Genomic DNA, 15,059 nt, shown 5'->3' with positions numbered 1-15,059 from the left:
GGCGGGCCGGGCCCTGAGGTCACGTGATAACGTTCAGGGACGATGATTGGTTGTCAGGGAGAGAGCTTGCTACCGAGAAAGGGGCGTTTCCTAGGGGACTGAAGGAGAGCCAAGGCGGTACGAAGCGGGGGTGGGCCCAGCACGTAATGGCATAGCAGTGGCCTCGCGTCCATCTTTAGCGCTCTGTCGGACCTGTCACAAAGGAGTCGCGCCGCCGCCGCCTCCCGTCTCTCGAGTGGACCCGGGAGCTGGAGAAAGTCAGTGCCGCAGCCCAGCCGCCGAGCCCCGGGAAGCCCCTGGGGACGCGGAGCGGCGGGGGGAAGTCCGAGGGCAGGGGACGTCGGTGAGGGAGGGGACAGACCCCGAGTCTGCGGCGGGGAAGCTGGACTGGGGTCTGGGAAGGCTCCGGGAAGGTACCGGGGAAGGGTGGCGTTTGGCAGAGCCCGGGAAACAGCCTGGAGGTTCTCCACGAAGGCCCGCGCTGAAGGCGCCTGAAGAGATTCCTGGAAGAGGGTGTTCCCCCTTTAGGGGGTGGTAGACTGGATGAGGTTCTCGGGGTGGCCCATCCCCAGAAGGCCGCGGCTAACGGGGCCCAGGTGAGGGGCAGGTAGCTCCCGAAGGCTGCTGATGTTTGAGTGCTCTCGGGGTTGTGCAGGGCGGAAGGGGTAGATGGGAGGACGCTTTGGGAGGGTTTCCTTTTGTGGAGTTTGAGGTTTAGGTGGCATCGGTGGGAAGCAGACATTCCCCCGGGAAACATAAAAATGCCTCGGGGTGGAGAGATGCCTCAGAGAGAGGGGCTAGGAGTCGGCAGCCGGAACTAGCGGATTCCCGTGCTCCGGAGGCCCGATGTGAAAAATGGGCAAGGGCCTTGTGGAGAGGGGATTGCTGGGCGGTCCTGGGAAGAAGACACCCCCATCCGTAGGAAAGCCTCGGTGAGGAATAGGGAGAGGGTAGCAGGAATGGCAAGACCCGGTGTCTTAAACACAGAATTCTGCTTCTAGGCGTAGTGAGGTGGGGTGGGGGAACTCCATTCCCACCGGTACTCCCTGCCTGACTCTGGATGAGGCTTTTGCCCCTACCTGCTGCCTCAGTTTCCCTGTCTTTGGGAGGTAGATCAAGGCAGAGTGGTCCACTGAGACCGCAGTTCTGTCCTTTCAGAATGAGGTTGATCTCTTTGGAGTGTTGTACTTTGAACTTTTAAGGGCTGAAAGAGTCTATTACTGACTGAGTAGAGTCCAGGCAGTTGTCCCAGCACCTCACCTACCATCTACTTGTCCTTAGACAAGTGACTTATCCAGCTTAGGTCTCTCCTGTAAAATAAAGGCAGTGTGGAAAGTACGGGACAAACCACAAGCTGCGTGAAAGTCAAATACTGTGATTCTACCACCAAACGGCTTGCCGTTGAGGAATAAAAGTGAAGGTACTTTCTAAACTGTAAAACAGTATGTAGATGTAAGGGATTAGCGTTAATACAGTAGTTGTTGATTACCTTTGGAGTTCTGGGAGCCCTATTATACTGAAAGCTTTAAGGTTCACAGCTGTTTCCATCATATTACAATCTAAACCCAAGGTTTAAACCCCTGCTTAGATGGGGGTGGAGGGATTTCCAGTTTTTGCTCAGAGTTTTAATTTACTTAGAAATTCTGATGGTGCAGGCAGGAGGCAGCAGTATAATATAATCTTTTTCTTCAGGGAGTTTTTCCCTGACAGCTGAAATTTTCCGCCATTTAATTTCATCTCAGTAATGTAAACTACCTCTCCTTTTTTCATATATTCATGGCCTTTGGATGTCTAGAGGTAGGGAATCTTCCTTCCTCCCTCAGTTGTGATTTTGTAAATGAGACTTTTTTTCCCCTCCATGAAAAGTATGCCTTCCTGTAGTAGTCCCAAACTGTAGATTTGCAATTGCTTTTAAATTCCTCTTCTACAATGGTTTTCTTTATTTTTTCACTATTTACAGAGTTTGCATTTCCTGGGATGACATCTTTCTTTGTAGCTCCTTTATGAAGTTATAAGATCCTTCTGTCCAGGTATGACATTTTCCTGATGTTTAGTTAGTGGCATTTGTTAGAGCTGGTTTTCCAAATATTCAGTAACTTATTATTTTTGAAGTTTGTTGTTGCCGTTTTTAACAAAACGCTAGCTTGTATTTCCCATTTTTTTAATCTTACGTTTCATGGGTCTTTTTTTCAAAATCACTGTGGTGATTTTGTTAGCTTTCTGATTTCCCAGGAGACATGTTGTCCTGACCTGCTGCTTAATGTCTGTCTGTGACCTGCTTTTTGTTTTTGTTTTTTTCCCCACAAACCCTTCATTATTTCTGTACTCCATGATTATTTTTAAATTATTGATTATAGGAAGTGTTCCAGCATACTCTGTGTGGCCTTTTTCTGCTTTGTCAGCAAAATAACTTTTCCCATAGTAAACTGGCTAAGAATCAAGGGGAAATGAAGACGTAACGTTTTGTGTAATAGAACGCTACTCTAGTGAATAGGGGAAGACAGCAACTCTGAAGTATGTTTCAGCAAGAGAATCACAACAAAAGTTGCTGTGTGTTCCTGAAGCGCATTTACAACAGTTTATTTCAACTCATGAGCTTAATTCAGTCAGTCAAGAATTGCCTATACTTTCCCTAATAATGAAGTAATTTGTTATAATGAAATGAGACATCACTTTGCATCTTTAAAATACAGCTCTCTTCCGTAAATGCTATAGTTTGAGAAAGTATTGGGAATTCTTGAGGATGGTAATCACTATTACACTACTTTAAATTGGAGACTTTCTGTTTTGCGGTGGATATGATAGCCACAGGGTTGCACCCCAGATGGGAACCACAGCGGAACCAGTAATCTATTTCAAAAGAGTTATTTGGGGGTAGTAAACTATCAGTTTAGCTTCTCTCAAATATTTGACATTTTCAAGGCATTTATTATTGAATTTGGACAGTTCCCCCCACCCCCGTATTCAAATTAGAAGATTGAAAGAATAGTCAGGAAGTAGTGAATGCCAAAACTTGGGCCATAGCCTTTAGGAAGAGACTCACAAGTTTTAGGAGTATAAGAGAAAGAATATGTTCCCTTTGGTTTATCTATTCAATAAGTCAGCTTTTGAAATAGTTATCTTGCCAATCTTTATGATCAGAAAAAAGTACAATATTTGTTATAGTTTACTCTGTGTCCATTCCAAAAAGCAATGCTTGCTGGTTAAATATATAAAGCATATTTAACTGTGGATAACTGTGTGATATATACAAGACTAAACTGGTGGACTCTTAGGGGATATTCCCCTTTCTCCCTTTATGAGCTTTTGAAAACTAAGAGTGCATTTGAGATAGCAAAGAATTGATGCACTCCTTAAGTTTGTTAAAGAATGAACCCTGCTTGTAGCTTTCTTGTTGCTTGAAATTATAGTTTCCAGGCATAATTTTATGGGCCCTATACACATCAAATAGAAGGTTTGAAATACCTTACTTGGCCAGTTTATTATTACCTCCTAGTTTAATGTTGCAGGGTCAGCGTATTCTTACCCCTTGTACCTTCTGAAGAGTCATGGATTCTCCTCTGTACTCCCTGGATGCACTGATTCCCGAAGTCTGACTCCTACCCTGCCCCACCTTGTGGGAAGAGCAGGGCCTTTTTTCCATTCTTACTGCTCCGTAGTTACTCATATTTACATGTGCCTAAGGGCTACTTATTCATAACTTACTAGGTGAATTATTAAGGATTACTAAACTATGGTGTTCATAAACCAAAACTAGTACATTGGAGTTTACTGTTGTCTAACACCTTTTCCTCCCAGCAAGCTTGTTTTGGGAAATTTGGCACCAGCGCAGAGCTTTTTCTGTGTCATATGCAGAACGGGGATTCCTGCAGTCATCAGGAGCAGTGCTTATTTTCCATTGTGTTTCATCTTGTGGTTTTTGTTTGTTTTGTTTTTTATTAGAATTACTATTAGCTTCTTTATCAGTTTGATTTATGAGCTTTTGGTTAACCTTTCACTGTGGTCAGGATTTTCGTACCAACAATATTTTGGCTTATAATTTAAGACATGAGTGTGTTGCAATATAAATCCTCCATATCCCTTTTGCTAATGCTTATATATAGTCACCTACAAACTTGCTTGTACAAAAATACTTGATGTTACTAAGTTTCTTTTCCACCGGAAAAATGCTGGAGTGAGAGGCCTCCTCCCAGTGGACCCAAGGATGCTTTACCCATAGGCTAGGCTACTCTGCTGTGTGTTACGTTATGGGTAGGGCACTCAGTGTGTTGTCTGTTGCTGTCCTTCATCTCTGCCAAGAGCATGAGGGACCTTTTTTTCATCTTTGCTCAGTGCCTGGCATATAAACATTGGAATCATATTTATTCAATGATGTCTCAGTTTTTAAAAGTGATAAATATTTTGGAAACATCTATTTTTACACATTTTAGAATAAATTCACTTAAAGTAGTTATTGAATACCTCTTAGGTTCTGGGTACCCAAGTGAGTGTTTTCAGACACCATTTTAAGTAGATCTCATTAAGGAAAGTGTTGTTATCCATGCTGTCCATACATTTTGTTTGCTTCTCTTAAGAGTAAAGAGTTTTCTATAATAGGAAAATCTGTATCTTTCAGATTTATGAATTGTGTTTAAATAACACATCTGTGTATATATATATATTTTTAATATATCTTTATTGATTTCAGAGAGAGGAAGGGAGAGGGAGAGAGAGAGTTGAAACATCAATGATGAGAGAGTCATTGATCCTCTGCCTCCTGCATGCCCGCACCTGGGTTTCAAGCCCGCAACCCAGGCATGTGCCCTGAACCAGGAATCAAACCGTGATCTCCTGGAGCCTAGGTCGATGCTCAACTGCTGAGCCACGCCCGGCTGGGCTGGAGTGTTATATTTGTTTTCCTCCTTTGTACTGCAGTCATCATTAGCACTTACCTCACTTGTTCCTTAGTATTTCCTTTTTAGGTCCAAGGCAACATTTTCAGTCTTTGAGACCTGGCAGGGATGATTTACTTCTCCTTTTTTTAACTATTATTGCTTCTGGAAATTCCTCACTGTATCCCAGCCCTAAATTTTATTTTTTGAATGCTGAAAGGATTTGTCTTTTCTCTTTTGTACTGTTTTAGGTCAGACTGTATTCTGTTATTAATTCTGCCATAATTCTCACCTAGCCACAGGCACCACTGCTACAGGGTTAAAAAGCTCTCAACATTTTAGAGAAAGCTTTTCCAAATACTCCTCTAACAGTTCATGCAGAAAAATGATCTATTTTCTCCTCAAAGGTGTACTTTCTTAACCAACCTCAGTGCATAAGAGAAGTATCAGAATCATCCAGTACTTTTCCCAGACAACTTAAAGGTTACGGTTCAGGAGATAATAGTACCCTGTATGACTTAAACCTCAGGTGGCCAGTGTCACTGCAGACACATAATTTTGGACACCTGTGTGACATGTTAAAATATCAGAGCTGCCTTTCCTTTTGGGGGAAAAGTGAAGTTCCAACAAAATATTCCACAATTTCCCCGTCCTCCCAATACGAGATGCTCTAGAGTCTAGAGACAAAACTACTCCTGTTAAAATATCTTTGGGTGGTTTCTATTTCAACTGGCAAATGTACTCTTGATATCTAATATACTTTTCTTATCTATTTATTATACTACCAGATAATCTTGTTGACTTCCAAGTTTTTCCCGTTTAAATCTTCAGTAGGAAAGTTATGGTCTTTGAGGTGTTTGCACTATATTTTAAAAGCAAATATATTTCTGGATAAGGGTCTCTGTCTTGATAGGGTTTGAGTTACACAAGTATGTGTATTTGACAAAATTCTGCACATATATGCATAACAGTTGTGCATTTCGTTATATGTAGATCTAACCAGTAAAAAGAAATTGAAATCCAGTTAGTGTTATGTATGCTGAATTATTTAGGGGGAAGTATACTGATGCCTGCAATTTACTTTGAAATGCATTAAAAAAATTGGATGGATTGATGATGGGTAGAGATGGATAGATATGTAATAAAGCAAGTATAGTAAAACGTTAATGGTAGAATCCAGGTGGTGGGTATGCAGGTGTTTACTGTAAAATATAACTTTGCTGTGTGTGTGTGAAATTTGTCATGATAAAATAGGGGGGACTAATAAACATGATGCAAGTGCTATCACTTATAATACTGTCTTAGGAAAAAAATCTAAAACATCTTCTAATGAGAGAAAATCATTAAAATTTCCAGTGCATTGTATATTGTTACTTTTCATGCTATATGAGTTAGCCTTGAGGGGTGAAAAGTGGATTGGAAAAAATGCTGCATCCTATAACATGACTTGAAAATGACAAGGTGAAGATGACAGCAACAGTAATTTCAAACCCAAAGTTTGGTTTTTCTTTCTATGGTCATTCATTTAACCAGCCTCTCCTTTCTTGGCAGCATAATCCTGAAGTCTTATTTTCAGAGAAAAGAAAGTGTTCTTAATGTCACTGAGCTGTATTATGATTGAATGCAAGCAAATATTTGAAGAGATGAATCATTGATTCCTGGACCATTTGTTAGGGTGGATTAGACCAGTTGGCCAGATGTCTCGTGTGGTGAGCTGTTTATGATGGTAGAGGTCTGTGTTTTGAGTACCAGACCTCATTGCTTTAACACAAAACTTACTGAGAGCCCAAGTTGATTTTTACCCCCTCTCAGAGCAGCTTTATAAAATATAAAAATCTAATAAATCATAAATGATATGGAAGTGGCAGGGAGTAATCTTTACTTTCTTTTTTAAAAAGGAATCAAAATGAACAATACCACACTTCAGAGAAATAGATTCGCAAAGGAAATGCTTGATTATAATTATACTCTTGCAGAAAAGGAGCTATGAACAATGTGATTTTAAAAACATTACCATTTAGATGATGATAAGTCTTTCTACTAAGCCATGGCATCTAGTGGTATCATTAACAGTCAATAATTGCCACATCAGTTGATGATTTCCACAGCTGCAGATTTAATAGTTGTGTATGTTTAAATTTTGTGACTAGCTTGTCTTTGGTTTCAAAATTGACTTGGCCGGCCATCTAATGCAAAGTAGTCTTCAAAGTTAGGTATATCGATAGGAATTACAGATATACATACTCTCTGGTCTTATTCATTTTCTCTTTCATTCAGTCTCTTAACCCCTGTATGTCATTACCCAAGAGCAGGGTACCACCTAGGTTCATTATGATGCTTCATGGGGTAGGTCTGGTGAGAAAGATAGGGAGCTATTTTATTCATTATGTTGATATGCATTGTACATAATCACTAATGGATGTAACTGTATTCAAAATGGATATTTTGGCTGACCACTCCAAACGTAGTCGCAATTCATTTTCCTGGAAAGGAAGATTACCTTTTTTGACCCCGGAAGAATCACCCATTAGTGTCTTCAGTTTGTCTCTTCTGTCGGTAGGTCCTGCCTACTGTGCCAGGTCCTTTGGTAGGTTCTGTATAGCACAGTGATTCCCAGATCCAGCCACTATCAGAATCACCTGGGTAGCTTTTAAGAAAACACTTGCCTGGACCACATCCTAGAAATTCTGATTCTGGCTATTTGGAGTGGAACCAGGAATTTGCAAAAGTAAGGGATTCTAATGCTCATCATCTTTAGGATGATTAAGCTACAGTCCCAAGGTTCTTTGTCTAAAAGTATAGATAAGTAAAGGTAAAGGTTATTTTAGTACAAGGTAGAGAGTTCTATAAAAGATGAGTTGTTTAGTTATCTTAGTGCTCTTAAGTCAGGTCTTACTCCAGAGTCCCCACCTCCCATATTATGTTGTTACCTCTGATTAGTTAGGTGCTTATTTTGTAGTAACATCTTGCATTTGGGGATTGAGTTTAAGTATTAGGCGCTGTGTCATTTGTCTTACAAGCACTATTTATTTCATTTAATTCTCACAGTAGTACTGTGAGGTGTAAGAACTATTACTATCTCCCTGTTTTAAAGTGTGCCTGTAGTCAGGGTAATTAGAATACACAGCTGTAAATATAGCAGGGCTGGGACCTGTGCCGAGTCTTTCTGACTGTAAAGCCCCTACCCTGTGCTGTAGGTGACCTCTGGCATCCTGTACAAGATCTGTAGGCTGAGTGTTACTGTCTTAAAACAATAGTCCTTGGAAAGTGGGTCACATAATACTTTTTGGAATGAGATGAAACAAAGTGTAATTGTATAATTTCATTACCCAGGCTTTTGCCTGAAGTATTCACAATTTGTTCTCTGAGAAAAGTATCAGGAGTGACTACCATTTCCAGATGACAAGCTGTACGTTTTTTAGTGCTGAATAAATCTGAAAGATCACACACATTATTTATTTATGTGCCCTGCCTTTGGCTATAACCTCAAAAGTACTCTGTATGCTCATTTCAGAAAATTTTAAAATAGCCCTATTTTTTCCTTGTATGTTTTATAGTCTTACCTTTGAAATGCCTCAGGGCTGTCCCACCTAATTAATCCCTTCTTTACACTGGGTCTCTAGCTAGTCCTTAAAAAACACAAAGTCTTTGGTTTTAAAATATTTGAAAACTTTTTTTTTCCTTACTAATTTTCCTTCTCTCACAGATTTTGTAGTTGACATCATTTTCTGGGTCATTTAAGGAAAATGGCTTAGAAGAAATTGACCTGAGCTACACTTGAGGTCAATTTGGAAATGGTGGGGGGGGAAACAAAAGCAAACCAGAATTTTTGTCTTCTTACCTCCAAATTTAGTCATATTTTTAAAAATGCCTGTTTGTATGTATTGGATATCTTCCATTTACTTTGAAACTGCACTAAGTGGAAATCTGTATAGATTAATTATTCTATATTCAGTTTATATAAGCCTTAGCAAAAAAATTTGGATAGAATAAAGTTTAAAAATTTGTAATCCAACAACTTTTTAACTCACTGTTTTCCTCACAAGCACTCCCAACACTGTTTCTTCTTAATTATTCTGAATAGTTTTACAAGTGTTCACATTAAACTATAACTTAGAGAGTTCCCTACTTCCCTTCAAGGCTTTGTTTTCTAGGTCTTAACTTCACCTTGACATTTTCAAATCACTGCCAGATATTTTTAATACCCGAGTGGTCTCACTTCCTTGGATATGTATTCCCCAACTTAATGTGTCTGGTTGGATTGAATCTACTGTTTGCATACCATGCCCATCCCAACTTCCATATTAATTGTGGAAAAGCTCAGGAGCTTTAGAGAGGCCAGTGGAATTCCCTTCTGCTCTGGTGACTTTGATACCATAGAACTGTTTGGGGTGATGAAGCATCCCCAGGAGAGGAAGCTTTCCCTGATAGAGTTCCCTTTTTGGAATTCTGGACCATCCCTTCTACCATCCCCAATGGGGATGGTACAGCCACATGGTTTAGCCACAGATTTTTATAGCATAGTGGTTAAGAAACACTGATAATCCAGAGTATGGATTTCTTTACAGCCTTAAACAGGATGAGGTCATTATATATACTGGTGTAGAAACATGTATTGTTAAGGGGAAAAAGCAAATCGCAGAACAGTATTTATGGCATCGTCCTAGTTAAGTTAAAAAACATTTTGTGACTACATAATAGTAGATGTGGAAATAAACACATAAAGCTTTTAAAGAGGGTTACCTCTGGGAAAGGAATGGGCTATGAAGAATGTCTTTCAGAAGAGAGCAGAGAAGAGGCTTTTATTTTCCAGTAGATGAATGTGGCATTTAGGTCTCAAAATGAATGTGTATTCATTTTTTTACTTTTAAAAATTACCAAATAAAAATTTTTAATATAATACTTTAGGATTTCAAGAAAGTGCTCTCGTGGCATATCAGCTAGGCTACTGCCTAGTGGTACACCTGCCAGAAAACCTCAGATTCTTTACCTCCTCGCATCTGAATTGTTCCAAAAGTACCTCCTCTGAACTTTCTCTGAGAAGGGCCAGAGCATCACTTCTTGAATGTGGCTTTTTGGTCTCTGACAGAAACGAGCATAATTTATAAGATCAATAGAAATTTATGTCAGGACCCCCAGAGTTATTTCTGATTTCTGTCTCCTGCCCTTTTAAGCATTGAAATCTTTGGGTTATCTCCCTTCTGAAGGGAATTGTATACCCTGTTTCCTACAGTATGGGAATGATATTACTTCAACTCTTTGCTGTTTTAGAATGTGTTCTCTTTTAAAAAGCTATTTCCAGCTGAGTTCTTATATCATGCTCCTACCTATATATCAGTCACATCCTTTTAAGTACAAACTCTAAATAAATTTTGAAGGCAGCCTCACTGTTTTGGGGAGACCCAGAACACTTGTGTTATTACTTGGTTCAGCCATTGCTGTCCTGGTACCTGGACCGAGATAATGTCTGTCTGTTGCCTTTCCTCTCTCCTCCTATCCCATCTTAACCCATTCTATCCACTCCCCTTTTCTGTCCCTCCCCGTCTCTACATATATTAGATTAAATTATATATGCAAAGACTTTCTATCTCCATCTCTCTTTTTTCAGCAACCCCCCACACATACTTATTAACAATAATTAAACTGGACAGATGTTTAAAAGAATTTGCTGCGAATCTGTCCAAATAATGGAAGTATTTTTTCTCTTGCTTCTAATCCCATTGAATTATACATTTATTTATTTTATTTTATTTTATTTTTTAATATATCTTTATTGATTTCAGAGAGAGGAAAGGAGAGGGAGAGAGGGGCAGAAACATCAATGATGAGAGAGTCATTGATCGAGCCCGCAACCCAGGCATGTGCCCTGATCGGGAATTGAATCCCGATTGCCTGGATCCCAGGTTGACGCTCAACCGCTGAGCCACGCCCGGCCTGGCGAATTATACATTTAATTTATATCTATTCCTGAGCCATTACTCAGTATCAGAGGACTTCATTGTAAATAAGCAAATGTGTAGAGACTGTACACTAGTCTCTATTCTTTGTGTCCATTTGAGGCCTCATGAGTCCTAGTTTCCAGGCCTCGGCATGATGTTTTGCTTTTTGCTACCAGCCCCATGTCAGTCTCCTGCTTCTAAATCTTTACTTCTTTCTAGACCTAACTAGATTTCTCAGTTTAATGAAGAGCTGGTTCTATCATTAGGTTTTCCGATAATAAACATACTGTGTGGGGTGAGATTGGGCATCCATGAATTTTTGAAGGACAGAGACTGTGCCTTGTGCTCCCAGTGCTAGCATGGTGCCTGATATGAGGTGCTTGGTCAGTACTTTCAAAGATAATTGGTGCATCCGTATTCTTAACTTTGTAGCAGATATGTTGTATAACAAGGTAATCATTGTGAAAATGCAACCTTGTGATAAATATTTGCCTTTCCCCAAAGGAATCTTGCTTAGATAACAGAAAAACTTTGCAACTACTTGTATGATTTCTGGAAATTCTCCAGAGAGCCTCCATGGGAAACCTCTGCAGTTTGGGTAATTTAAGTGGAACACTCTATCCTTTTATTCTTCTTGATATCAAACAGGTGCTATCACAGTTTTATCATAACTTTTAAACAATAAATCTCTATACTTAGGTATTTATTTGGAACATTAAATTTTCTCATACATGTAAATTAAGGAAGGAGACAATTTCTTTTTTATGCACAAAAGGAGCCCTTGAACAACTGTATATATTTTTCTAATGTAGTTCTGTACAGATAGAACCACACATACAGTTTTTGAAAAAATCAGTGGCAACTCCTAAGGTTTACAAGGATATGGCTTAGCAATCAACTTTATAATATAATGGTAAAAATTATTGATTGTTAATTCTCTTATGCAGAGGTACCTCTTTGAGTCAGAAACTATAAAAATAACCAAAGATGATTCTTCATTGTCACCCTACTGTCTATAAAATCAAACTAGAAAAGTTTGAGTAATTGAATTGCCATGGACCTTTGATTCATTTTCCTTTCGTTGTCTTTTTCTTTTGGAACTGCCCCCAATGACCAGGATTCCCTGTGACTGATGATGTTGGAGATCAGCTCTGCAATTTCCGTCAGCATTCAGTTGTTAAAAACAAATAGGATGCAGGGATCTCGACTCCGGATTATGAAAGCAGTGCATGGAGAACTGACAGCTATCTAAATGATTGTCATTGGTTGGGCCGTGTTCTTAGCAAGCAGAAGCCTTGGCCAGGGTCTGCTGTTGACTCTTGAGGAACACATAGCCCACTTCCTGGGGACTAGAGGTGCCACTGCTGCCATGGGTAATTCCTGTATCTGCCGAGATGACAGTGGAGCAGAAGATAGTGTTGACACCCAGCAGCAACAGGCTGAGAACAATGCAGTACCCACTGCTGACACAAGGAACCAACCCCGAGACCCTGTTCGGCCACCAAGAAGGGGCCGAGGACCACATGAGCCAAGAAGAAAGAAACAAAATGTAGACGGGCTAGTGCTGGACACACTGGCAGTCATACGGACCCTTGTAGATAAGTAAGTATCTGACTTACAGTCACCCCCTATGTAATGAAAAGTGTTCTGCCAGGAACCATAACTTCTGGACTCTTTCAGTTCATAGGGTGTATTCGCCAAGCCTTGTGCTCATAGAACACAGGTGAGAATGTTTTATTTCTCCTCTGATGGCAGAATATACTTTATAGTTTGATGTTTTTACTTATTAACATCTACCCTTGTCTGGAAATGTCTAAACATTTCTATAGCAGAATTCACTAATTAAATCTAGGGTCTTTACAGGGAATGTAGTAAATATGGAGTGAGTTTGTATTTCAGGGTGCAATAGGAAATGGTTGCACAAAGACTCACCTTTACCTGCCTGCCTGTGTCCCCGCTGACCAGAGACTCAAGAGCGTGACGGCACGCAGCTGGTGTGGGCCTCATGAGAGTGCAGATCAGGGTTCGTCTCCCTGCCTTTTTGTCTCCCTGTGTGGCCCTCTTAGATCCGCTTGGGAGACCTGTCTCTTGAAGCTGCAGATCACACTTGTACCTGTTTTATGTTTTCCTCAGTTTGCCTAACTCTTAAATACTAAATCCCTGTCTGAATACCAGTGAAATTAAAGGGCATTGTTCAAACTGAAAAAATATTTGAACTTAACCGTAAAGTTCAGTAGTTAGGAGCAAAAGTTTTTGAACTGTGATGGACCCAGCTTCGAATTCTGGCCGCGCCCATTAACTAGCTATATGACAGTAAGTTATTTCTCTAAGCCTCGGATTCCTCATCTTTAAAGAGGTAGTAATACCTTTCTTACAGGGATTGTTCTGAGATAATAATAATGTCTTTATAAGTTATATCTGAATTCTTTTTCCTCAGGTTCTGCTAGTAAATTTAAGTACCTAAATATTTGATAGTCATATTTTTGGAATTAATTTTGTTTAGTTCCTCAAAAATCATAGCATAAATCAAAGTATACCTGTGAGTATTATTCTGGATTTACTTTCCCCTCATAGAAATAAATTTGCGTTGCACATCTTTTTATCTGCTGTAGAACATGCTGGGGAAGAATGGTTCTTAAAGATATTCTCCATACCGGTTCAGAAAGGCCTTCCTAAGTTTATTAAAACCAGCCTTCAAAGTAGTTCTGGTTGCTGAGTTAATGTAATTTGATTATGTTTGTAGGAAATACCTATTAACTTAATCTATGCCATTTACATCCCCCAAATTGCTCAAGCAAGGGACGAGAAGCTGTTATATAAAATTCCTTCATGGTGCAACTTAAAACATACCATGAAATTGTAGTGAAAGCTGTCCTTCCCAAATAAGGAAGTAAACCATAATAAGCAGTGCTATTTAAGCTCGTTGGAAAAACAAATACAGAGTAGACTTTGCCGTATGTTTTATAAAGTGATTCAGAGTGTGTGGGGGCAGGGTGGTAGGAGCTTTATTTCCAGACTTCAGAAAATATTACAAATTACAAGTGAACTTGTCGATAAAGCACATAATTCACTTACGTGAGGCAAGTGGTGTACATTTGTATAAGAAGGTACGTTTCACCTAAAACCTGTTGCGCTGATTATAGTTAGAACTCTTCTGAGAACGGACAGTGAGGCAGATGGAGAACAACTGTGAAGGGCCATGTTGGAGAATCTAATGGCAAAACAGGGTTCAGACAGTCTATAAACACAGCCCCATAGCTTGTGTTTTAGAAACTACTGGAGGGGAAGAATTTTATAACTTACAAAGTTTATAAGGCTTTTACAACTAGACGTGAAAGATAGACGGGCTTCGTAAGAATACACCTAAAAGGGTGTCTGCAGTTATAAAGTGATCTGTACTCTCCTTGTTGGAAGGGATGGCATTGCTCTGACAGGAGAGCACAGTTCCTAATGTCATAGAGAGCTGCTGTAGCAAATACACTTTAAATACATTTATTTTAAAATCATTTCGAAGTTCTGTTTGCATTTTTTGGTAGTGACTTTATCCTCAGACTGTTAATGGTATTAATGTTAGTTATTCTCATGTGATTTAGGACTTTAATTTGCAGGCTCTTCTAGATGGAAATTTTCCCCCTCACTTGTGTGTGTGTTCTCTCTGTCATTCATATTTTCTCTCCCTCTCTTCCAGTCTGATCTGTCACTTTTGTTGTTGTTCCATCTGGGTCCCAGCGACCTTCAGTGTATGACTGAGCCTAAAATTGATGGTTCTGAGTTCTCATCCCACGTTAAGGAGCCCAGGTCCTGCTGCATGGCTTTCTCTGTTTTTGTTTGTTGTCACTAGCAACTTGCAGCTTCACACCAGTTGTAGCTCAGATTATCATTCATAATTTTTCAACTCCTTTCACTTAGAGGGGAACCCTGTTCCAGCCTCACTTAGTGAGTCTCCTCATCCCTTGCACAGGTGGCGGTTTGGTCCCCATCACCTACCTTGCAGTCACAGAGCTCCTGGTCGTCTCTGTCTAGTTCCTGACCCAGAGCCCAGTAGTCCTGTGGCTTTAGTGCCTGCCTCCCCACCAGAAATTTCTGTTCTATTTCTGTTCCACAAAGAAGTTTATCTTTTTTCGGTGTAGGGATGTGTGTGTCCTTTAAGTGCACCTGTGTAGAATTGAGGTGCTCATATTCCTTATTGGTTGCTGATCCTGTCATATTTTTATTATTTTTCTCCTCTTCCCTAATTTCATTATCCACT

The 15,059-nt window shown here is 39.9% G+C and overlaps 1 protein-coding gene across 5 annotated transcripts in view; it reads left to right on the top strand.

Moving 5' to 3' along the window:
* Positions 1 to 122: 122 nt before the first annotated feature.
* The window catches only part of RSPRY1 (ring finger and SPRY domain containing 1), a 32,943-nt gene continuing 18,006 nt past the window's right edge, over positions 123 to 15,059 (top strand). Inside the window, exons 1-3 of one of the 5 annotated variants that reach the window (XM_016206543.2) lie at positions 123 to 257; positions 1,961 to 2,030; positions 11,928 to 12,416. In XM_016206543.2, coding sequence (XP_016062029.1) covers positions 12,063 to 12,416 — 354 coding nt within the window. In that variant the 5' untranslated portion in view covers positions 123 to 257; positions 1,961 to 2,030; positions 11,928 to 12,062. Of the gene's footprint in view, positions 258 to 937; positions 1,421 to 1,737; positions 2,031 to 11,927; positions 12,417 to 15,059 lie in introns of those variants that run through there. The other 4 variants (XM_016206538.2, XM_016206540.2, XM_016206541.2 and 1 more) reach the window with 4 other exon arrangements.

Source organism: Miniopterus natalensis, chromosome 18 (assembly GCF_054644295.1).
Source record: "Miniopterus natalensis isolate mMinNat1 chromosome 18, mMinNat1.hap1, whole genome shotgun sequence".
NCBI lineage: Eukaryota > Metazoa > Chordata > Mammalia > Chiroptera > Miniopteridae > Miniopterus > Miniopterus natalensis.
This window is presented reverse-complemented; position numbering and strand designations above follow the sequence as displayed.